The following is a 10,898-nucleotide window of genomic DNA, read 5'->3' as shown; positions in this document are numbered from 1 at the left end:
GGGGCTTAATTGCCACCTCTGTATAAACACTTATCTTTTTATTATATCTGATTTGTTATTTTTAGTTATGATTATGGATTATGACCTATGATGTATGATCTAACCTATGACCTATGACTTATGACTTAGAGTATGACCTATGATTTATAGATTATGATTTAGAATTATGACTTAAGATATGATATGATCTAGATGTTTTTGGTGAATATATGTTATGTTTGATTATATGACTAAACCTTGTTTGTATTTTCCTTACTGGGCTGAGAAGCTCACTCCTTATGATGTTGTTATTTCAGGAAATTAAAGATAGAAAGGTTAGTGGCGAGTGGGACCTAAGAGCTTTGTGATGTATTCGTTGGGGACCATATAGTCGAGCAAGATCAAGCGGGCCTATTTTTTATTTATTAAAGAATGATTATTTTAAATTTTTATTTAAATGTTGCTCATATTTTTATGTTAAAGATAATTATTTTGTTTTTTTATAAAACCACGGATCCATGTATTTATTTTTTTAAGTTTTTATTAAATAAAAGATCAATATTTACGAATATGACCCAACGCTGTGTTCTCGGTAATCTATGAGAAATTAGGGCGTTACAACTAGGCAGCGCCCCAGCACTACTGCACTTTCCAACAAACCTATTTTTGGGGTTTTGGATGATTTTGGGGGTTCGGGGGATGGTTCCATTACCCCATTTGGGTGATTGAGAGTCCCGAGAGTGCAAAATTGGTCCCGGGAGTGAGGTTTTAGATTATAAACATTTTTATGATTTATTTTATTGATGGACTGACCATTGTGCCATCCATTCATCTCTTTCTGGACTAATGTACTTAACTATTATTGGTTTTTGGCTCATTGGATAGAAATGATTTTAGCTTTTTTATGAATATATGAACTGCTTTTGTTTGCATACTCTGATGATGCTGGATTTTTTTAGTTAAATTAATTTTGTATTTGGTGTGCTCTATAATTTTGTGGTTCGAACTACTATTGTGAGAGTGTCTTTGTTTGCCTTTATTTTTATTTTTAATTTTGATATATTTTTCATTGATTTTAGTCTTTAAATATGCTATCAGTCATCGATTATGTTCACCATGTAAAATCTTCTCTGCAGGATGGTTTGCCAAGGATCATACTATTCTTCGACGTGTTGGGCATGTGTTGTTGCAACTTCCTTATGCGCCTCCACGCAATCCTAGACAAGTAATTATAGCTGATGATTGCTTTCAACTAGGAAAGATTCCCGCTGAAAGGATTGTTCAAGTTGTTATTAAATCCACGGAGAAGATTTTTGGAAGTAGGTTCTTTTTCTTTGTGTATTAGCATCATTATGACATTGATTTCTTTTGGGTGCCATATTTTCACCATTATCATAGTACCATAATCATCACTTTCATTGTTGTTACTATTTTTACTACTAATATTATTTTATTTCCATTCACATTGATTCCCTTAATATTATGATTTTCATTTTTATTTTCAACACCTTTCTAAATATATATTTTATCTGGAAGTGTTAACTTAAAAGATTTTCTCTGTACAATCACAAAGGCCTATAACTCCGTATTTTTTACAATTGTTACTTGTACTTCCCTTGCAAATAAGACAAAAAATGAGCTTACTCCATTGTGGATATTTTCCAAATGTTTCTTTTTAATCTGCTCCAGGACAAATATTAAAGCATGAAAATCTTGGAGACTATTTAAGTTCGAAAGTACCAAGCTTGAAAGTTTTCCAAAGCAAGCAAATAAATGGGCAATCAAAAACTTCATCACTTGGGTCCCTTGCAACTGTCATGCAGATTTTTCAAAGGTGAGGTTCTTTCTTTAAAGAGGAAAAAGGAAGGAAACTTATTATCCGACTTTGTTGCGGTCGGGAACAACACAATGGTTGGTTTAATTAAATCTCTTCTAATTTCACGGTTCATTATGTTGTTACTGATTTTCATTTAGGCCTCCAATTTGCTTTACCTAAGGCAAAGCTTGTGGTTCGAATGGGTTAGACTACTAGGGGCTGGATGGCAATAATTCGAGTCTGCTATAAACTTACGAGTCTTTTTGAAAAACCTGGCTTTTGTTAGGCTATGCACTCGACCGCATCTTGTAATTGGAACTGAAAAGTAGGACTTGACATGTAAATGCAGACAAATAAAAGTGCTGAAATTAGTAATGCTAAGAAATTAGATAGAGATTTATCTTTAAGCTTGATTTAAAAATTTATATGCAAGAATATATTAAACATAATTGTAAACAGAAAATATAGTTAAATAAAGAAGACTTGTAATATAAAACGCCAGAAATGTATATATGGTAATGGTACTAATTTAAATTGACACAAAATTTTAGAAATTTAGTGTTTATTATTTATTTAGAGTTAGTTAATGCGTTTTTAATACAATGTAACAATAGTAGACATTCTTGGATTTTTTTAGTAACTTGTATTTGTTGGATTGTCTAACAAGCATATTCTAAGTAACTAGTAAGAATATTTTGAATGTCTTGGAATGAGTGAAGGAGTATGGCTTGTGAGAAACTGGTTGTGTTTAGTAATAAGGCTCCTAAATGAGTGTAGAAAAAGATGAATGGGATGAGAAAAGCTCAGAAAATATTAAGAACTAGAAAGCTTATGGGTTTCAGAGGAATAAAGGAATCTGATTGATAGATAGAAGAGTTTAAATTGATGGTGATATAATGGATAATTTTATATGCAACTTTGTAGAACAAGGAAGGATGGTCTTAGGTTTAAAGAGGGCAGAGGTAAGGGTAATAGCTTCAGGTTGTTCGAGGAATAGAGGAATGGAAAAAGAGTATTAGATCAAAGGCAGAGAAATAAAACAACCTCAGATCTTAGTAAAATGAGATTGCTGGAGAATAATCAAATGAGTGATCTGCAATTCTTATATCTTGGTTTGGGTCCTATTCCTATATAAAGGTAAATAAAAACTTGGAGTCCAATTTAGAAGCTACGTAGATAGGTAGGGAATGTACTTGAAGTGAAAAGCCTTTGTGAAAGATGGTGGAACCATATTAAACCTGCCTTTTTGCTCTTGAGTGCTTTCTGAATTTCATGTCTGCAGCATGTGAAATTGGGTCACCCGATAACAGCTCCATGCGCAAGCTCTCTTCTTTTCTTGACAAATGTTTTACGTGCTTTTGACTGATGGAAATCTTGTTTTGCAATCTTATTTCTTAGTTGTCCTCTTGGCAGACCCTGCTTTCTCTTTCTTAAAGTTTCTCTTAATTAGTCTTAATAAAACATGGTTTAGTTTTTATTTTTTGTTTTTGTATTATAGGGAGAAGAAAGGAAAACTATTTTATTAATAATGGATCTTACAATTGAAGGAGAACAGCTAAGGCAATATGGCTAAAGCATAAACGGTTTAATTTTTATTCTAGAACATGGTTGCTTGCCAATATTTGGTTCTTTGGTCTGCTTTGTTAATGTTGACTACTTGCCCCTGTTGTTACTTTATTCCATTTTTTCTGTTTATATCCACTTGGCAATCCTACTATTGTTAATGAATGGAAGGTATACATTTTTCTTTTGTCTTTATATTATATTCAATTTCAAGCTTGATGTTTATACTGTTTTATGAAATGAAATCATAATAAATATTTATTTCTTGTTATTTTTTTTTTTAAGTTTGATCTTATCTGAACAATGATCAATCAAATTTTGCTTTGCACACCCTTATACAGACACGAGTTTAGAAATAATCACGAGGAGTGGATCAACTTGGCGAAGCCTGTTTTGGATCCTGATATCTCATCAATTTTTCAAGAAACGCCTGATACAACTGGTATTGATGTTGAAAATTGTAAAGCAATTAGGAGCGAGATGCGTTTAGCTCTCAACGCTTTATTGAAGGTAATAGTTCTTTATTGAAGAATTTTGAAATTTATTTATTTTCATTCAACTTGCAGTAAAGAAACATTTGTCTTTTTGCTACATTGTACTTATTGAACTTATAATTCATGAGATACTTTTATTCTTATATAAAGGTCACCGAATAACCTTAGTATATTGCTTCCAGTTTGGTGGTTTCTGCCACATTGTGTCTTTCCATATGATCATGTCAGAACAGGGCTTGCTACCTTTTACATGAATTAACAGGGCAACTGCCAATGCTTATTCTTACTTGTACTTCTTCTACCGGTCAAATTGAGACATGGCGTCTAAAGCATTATGATGCTGAGAAAGGATGGACTAGAATAGAGCTCGGGCCATTATATGTAACTAGTTTAAATTTTTATTTATTATATTTATTATATTTCTTACTAATAATTAATTAAATATATTATTAGGATAAAATGATGGAGTTAAGGGGTCAACATCCTCCAAAAGAACTGTCTGATAAAGAGATTATGGAGCGTGTACTTGGACGTGATTCGGTATACTTGCGAGGGCGGGGGCGGTCTCCTAGTGTCACAACTTTTACTTCACATCGTGAAAATATTGTGGGTAATCAACCAACTTATGAAGAGTTAGCTGAACGACTTAATGATACAACTTCCTGCCTTAATGCTACTAACGAAAAACTTAGTGTGGTTGTGGATATACTTCGTCATAAGAATTTGATGGCACCGCCTCCACCACCTCCAACAGACCAAGCTTCAGATGCAAATTTAAGAGAGTCGCCATCTATTTCAGTTCGGGAGTCACAAGATGATTCTTAGTTTATTTACATTAATTTACTAAGGAATGAACTTTATGAAGTTCTTTTTAATTTGGTAGGGGTAACCTTAAAATGATAACTTTATGACTTATTTTAGTATTGAACATTATAAAGAATTTTAGCATTAAACATTTTATTATTGAATGGTTTTTTTCTAGTTTATTTCTAATATAGAACATTTACAAATAACTGTTATTATCTTTTACCTACACATAACCATTAAATTTGAACAAAATATAAATTGTGTAACAAACCAATAAAATAATGCTATGTGGGCTAATAAAATGATACCACGTAGGACACCACGCAGAATGCCACGTAGGATGCCACGTAGGATGCCACATATGATGCCACATATGATGCCACGTAGGATGCCATGTCATCAGACACGTAAAACTACAAAAACCATGTCAGCATACACGTAGGCTGCCATGTCATCAACACACGTCATCTGATGACTCATCAATTGATTTATAACTTAGTGGGGTCCACTGATTATTTTACCTACCAGTGTTAATAAGTGTAGGTAAAGACTCTTTCCCCACTAACTTTTACCTACCAATCTCTACCAATTCAGTATTGGTAGGTAAACCATATTACCCACCATTAGGCTAGTTTTACCTACACTTACAAATGGTAGGTAAAGACCCCATTTTCTTGTAGTGTAGGTGACCGCTAAAGGATCAAAGGATTGATCGTTCTCAAGGGTCGTTCTCAAGGGTCGTTCTTTTACTAATTCTTGCTTGAACCCGAGGTAAGAAAACTGCACCCTGTGTATATGACATGTATGGTTATTCTTGATGCATGTTGGATGTTTAATTGTGATGCATGTGATGCACGAGAAACATGTGAATAGGGCATCCCATGAATATTGAATATGAGATTGATCAGAGCTTGAGCCTCTGTGTTTATGCATGATCCTAATTATGCTAGCAATTGTTAAGTAAGCATGTTGAATGCCCTGTATTCGGATATTTGACACATAATATATGTTTGGTAGCATTGCTTACTCAGAGTCAGGGCCAAAGGCCTAGGTGACTGTTTTGTCACATGGCTGAGGGAGCGGGATCGAATGATAGTGACTTGATGATTAGTCACTCGTTTAAAGGTACTGGGCCCCTGTGAGTGACTTGATAATTAGTCACTCGTTTAAAGGTATAGACCCCCTATTAGTGACTTGATAATTAGTCACTCGTTTAAAGGTACAGACCCCCTGTTAGTGACTTGTTGATCAGTCACTCGTATATTGCTTGAACTTATTTGCATTCTTGAGTAGGGCTATATTTGCTAGGCATGCACCTTATGATTTGATGAAATGTTATTACTGTTCATGAGCATATTGAGTTTTCTTGCTGGGCTTCAGCTCATGGGTGCTATGTGGTGCAGGTAAGGCAAAAGAAATCTGGACCATCCTTGAGTTGGAGAGCTTAGGCAACGATGTGTACATATGCAGCTGCTCGACCGCCACGGACAAGGGTTGAAAAAGGAACTAGGGTTAAACCCTGTTTTGCCGCTTAGATTGGCTGGTTGTAAATATTTTCTTGTAATAGACCTCTAAATTATATTTTTGGGATCCCAATGTATACAGTAAATGTTCTAATGAAACATTATATCTTAACCAAAAATTTTAATCCCTAAACCGCTAATCATACTTAGTCACACGATTATGGCCAAATGACCTGATTAGCGAGTTTAGCACTGTTTAAAAGGCACACCGTAACGGTCCCTGGAGTTTAGGGCGTTACAGAGCTACTTGGAAATCTTGTTCCTAAGGGACTCGATTGGAATTTTTCACCCTCATCGTTGGTGTTAAAGTTGCTGCTTAAGGAACTGATCTTCGTGAAGGAAGTATAAAGCTGACCGCAGAAGCGTTTTCTTGAGACAACGAAGACGGTTTTCCGGAGTGCGTTTGCTTGGAGATTTGGAAGAGGAATCGCTGCTCGGAAGGGTATCACTTGAAGCAGGAGATGAGGACTTGGAGTCTGATTGATTGTTACCTCCCCTTTAGTCGAAATGATTCATCCCCAAAAAATACGGGGATGTGAGTAAACCAAAGAGAAAATTAATGCAAAATAAAAACATTTTACTACCTAGATAAAAGATGTATGTGAGTAGTGGTGATAATTTTAAGAAATTCACAGAGAAAAAGGAAATTGTTTTGGGTGCTATGTGTTTTTTAACTATGAGGATGTGTGTTCGGCTAATATACGCACAAGCCCAAGTGGTTGGGTGCATAATCCGAGAGGTTAAAAAATGTTGCCGAGGAGCTAAGAAAAGTTCCAAGGGGCAATGAATGCCCGAGCGTCTTAGGGTGGGTTCCGAGGAGCAATGAGTGGCCAAAGCTGTTGAAGGTTCCCGAGGAGTCATGGCAGTCGGGTGGTGTATGATTTGATCAGTTGGAGCACATGGGTCAAGGCACTTGAGTGGTGAGTGACCAAGTGCATGAGCATGTTCCGAGGAGCAGGAGTTTGAGGAACCAAGACACCCAAAGAAGACCCGATCGATTAACAGGTTTCCGAAGGGCTAGGGGCATCTGATCGGCTAAGTGATGCCGAGGAGCAAGTGTCCGAGGAGTCATGACACCCAAGTGATACGTGGTCCCATCGGCTAGTAGGTGTCCGAGGAGTTAGGGCCTACCTGACCAGTTAGGCACGGGTTCTGACCGGCCAAGGCGAACCCGATCCGCCACAAGCATAAGCTCACATGTATCCCAAGCAGCCAAGGAATCCGAGTAGGAGAATGCCTCTCCGATCGGTCACACATACGAATCCGAGCAGCATTTTTGTTTTAAAAAAATATCATCACTCGAAAAGCGCAAATTCACTCAAAAAGTGGGGCACAAACACGTTTTCATATTCATGGAGTACACCAACAAGATCAAAAAGGGAATTTCAAGGGTTTCAAAAAGTTTCAAGAATGTAGTTCATACAAACCCATGAACCCGAATATGCAATGGAGGATGGGAAACTATTTGTTCTTCAAAATTTTATGAAATTGAAAGTGAAATTGGCTAACCCAAAGCCCGATCTACATCAAAACCATCACAAAGGCACTATCCTACAAATATTCATCACAAAATTCCAAGGAGAGCATATCAAAAATGGGTTTCAACATTCACCTATTCAAACCAATATGTGTGCAGAATTTTAAAGGACAAAATACTTAAAAATAAAGCCAAAGGAGAAAGAGCTTACCCAAATGGAGGGGGAAACACTTGATTTCTTGAAGAAGCCTTTGATTCGCTTCAAGTAGAGCACTCTTGGAGCTTTGGAGGAGAATCGGCCAAGACAAGAGGAATTTCTTTTTGTGATGTATTTTTTGCTTTGTGAGGTATAGGCATGCGTGGGCCTCTTTAAAGGGAAAGGATGAACTTTTCAATTACCCTAAAAACTCTTAGTATTCTCTTTCCAACGATTGAGAACTGATAAGTGCCATTTTTATGGCCTGAAAGGTTCAGTTGTGGGTTTACTTGAAAAGACAGGAGAATATAGAAAGTCATTTTTTGGAATTTTGGGACACAGAAAATATTAAAGATACTGGTGAGTCACCACATGGAGGCAACTGCTAGGATATTCTCTTAATTTCTGATTGACTATTCAATTTTTAGAAATTTAATTGGTCGGACTTTTATTATTTGTGAAAGTTATTGATCGGGCATAAGCTTTTGGACGACTTGCTAGAGAAAAAGTTTATCATATGAGTAAATCATATAATAAACTTGGGGCCAAATGTTATCCTCAAAATTTAAGTTGGATGACGTGGCAATTAGAAGTGACAGGTGGTGATGCATGATCATCAAGCAAATCGTCAAGCGACACATTAATGGTCAATAAATGTGTTGACCACGGGAAGTGCAAAGGTTAGAAAATGAATTACAGAGTTGTGATATCACTGGTCAAAAGAACATGGGCCGAGAAGATGGTTTCATCTGGTCAAGAAGTTATTTACTCAACCAAGTAAGAATTTACCTAGTCAGGAAGTGACTTGCCCGACCAGGTAAGAATTTAACTGGTCAGGAAGTGTTTCACCTGACCAGTTTCATCAGAAAGGGGCTTCACCTAACCAATTACTTCAGAAAGGGGTTTCACCCGACCAGATACATCAAAAATGAGATTTCCCTGACCAGCTACATCAGAAGGAAGATTTAGCTGCCCAGTGACTTCTTTACAGAATCTCAGTAACAACTACAACTAGAATTTCCCGTAACTACCGCGCGAATCTCTCAGATATCCCGAAGTAATAGCTATATTGTTGTAATTTTAATTTGTTTATTACTTTATTAATTAAAATTGATTCAACAACCAAGGACTTCGTCAAAACGAGAGATTTTACATGTACGATCCATAAGCCTATAAATAAAAGCTCATGACATCATTTTAGGGGTACAGATCTTTTTGAGACTTTGAATCCTTCATTTTGGGACGACTTACTTGGGGATTCTTGGGGGTATTTTCTGAGATAGCTTAGAGAGAGAAAGCTTGTATTCTTTAGAGAGAGAAATTTTGTATTTTTCTACTTACACTTAAGAAACTCAGTTGGCTCAGATTCATCTGATCTTAAGTGAGGGCTACATATATCACAACTCCAAGTGAATTAAGCTATTACCAACAAATTGGGGTTGAACCACTATAAAATTATTTGTGTTGTTATTTTTTATTTAAGGCTTACTGTCATTTTGACGTCTACTCGTCGTTGGTCAAAGTCGTGGTCAACAGTATCTATTTAAATTTGTTAAAATTAAAATATATTTTTGAGAATGCGCTAATAAAATGATCATCAACAAAATATTATATTATATAATGCACACGTATAATTGTATAGATATATTATAACTAGTCACTCTAGCTAAAATTCTAATTATAATAATCTAGTCATAATATAATAAAAAATATATAAAAATTAAGTTATGCAAAACTCTCACTTGTTATGTTTTTAATTATTTCCCTCTCTCTCTCTCTCTCTCTTTGCTAAAACACAAAATTAATACGTGTAATAAATTATAATTTAAAAATACTATGATATGCAAAAAATAATATTATAGTGTATAATATTTCTATATTAAATATTTTAAATAAATCTTTATATTACTGTGGTTTGTTAATATAAAGTTACCAAAATAAAAAATGTTTAAAAATATCTAATAAATATAAAAATATTTTTAGAACAAAATAAAAATATTTAAGATTCAAATATTGTTTATGTAATTATCATATGAATTTATTTTAAATATTTTAATTTGGGTTAATATATAATAAATAAGTGGATATATTTAGATGAAAAATTACATTTACAATATAATTTTTTTTTTAAAAACAGCTTTTTCAAAAAACTAAAATATGGGTTGTGCCAGCTTTATCTTTTAGTTGTAGTTTCTGCATAAATTATTCAAGGGTTTATGCCTTTTTAGCCCCTGTGTTTTGACAAATTACTTTTTGGACCCTATATTTTCTAAAATAGTTCAAATAGACATCTAAACCCGATTTTGATCAAAGTTTTTTTTTAACTAAAATCACAAATAATTCATCAAACTAACAACTCAAAACATAAATACAGTCATTTTGTCTAATAACTGTGTTGTTATATTCAATTGTTTTTCATCAAAATCAGATTTAGGGGCCTATTTGAACCATTTCACAAAACACAAGGTCCAAAAAATAATTTTTCAAAACACAGGGTCCAAACAGGTAATGAGGCAAAACACAGGGTCTAAAAATGTGTAAACCCATTATTCAATAAGCTAATTTGTGACTGTTTATCAAATGCCTTAATTGTACAACTTTTTCAGAAAGCAACTTCTAGCTTTTTTAAAAGTTGTATCAAATTGGCCTAAGTAGTATTTTGGTAGCAAAAGCCACCTTTTACACCAATTTTGTCTTAATTTTAATTAATTAATTAATAAAAACCTAAAAGATATATATTTTTAATATTGAAAAATTATTTGAAATCTATTTTAAAAATAAAATATAATTTCAAAGTTTTATCATGAAAAGATTATTTCATTTTAATTAAACTAGATTTGGATTTAATTTAAGTTCTATAATTTTTTCATGTTAAAATTTTTAAATTATTATTATTTTGAAAACAAATTTCAAATAATTTTCAAAGTTAGACATGTATTTTTTTAGATTTTTATTAATTAATTGATAAAAAATTGGTAAAAAAAATTGACTTTTGCCAAACAAAAAAAAAACTAATTACGAGTCTGTAAAATGCTTTATTCTT

General features: G+C 34.0%; 1 protein-coding gene across 1 annotated transcript; it reads left to right on the top strand.

Annotated features, from left to right (window-relative positions):
- Positions 1–1,010: 1,010 nt before the first annotated feature.
- LOC133779525 (uncharacterized) lies at positions 1,011–4,815 on the top strand. Its single transcript, XM_062219481.1, has 4 exons — positions 1,011–1,298; positions 1,669–1,813; positions 3,700–3,868; positions 4,306–4,815. The coding sequence occupies exons 2-4, from the start codon at positions 1,797–1,799 to the stop codon at positions 4,675–4,677; spliced, it is 558 nt and encodes a 185-aa protein (XP_062075465.1). The 5' UTR covers positions 1,011–1,298; positions 1,669–1,796; the 3' UTR covers positions 4,678–4,815.
- Positions 4,816–10,898: the final 6,083 nt, after the last annotated feature.

The sequence above is a fragment of the Humulus lupulus genome, chromosome 1 (assembly GCF_963169125.1).
Source record: "Humulus lupulus chromosome 1, drHumLupu1.1, whole genome shotgun sequence".
NCBI lineage: Eukaryota > Viridiplantae > Streptophyta > Magnoliopsida > Rosales > Cannabaceae > Humulus > Humulus lupulus.
The sequence above is the reverse complement of the archived record's forward strand: the minus strand, read 5'-3'. Positions and strand labels throughout refer to the sequence as shown.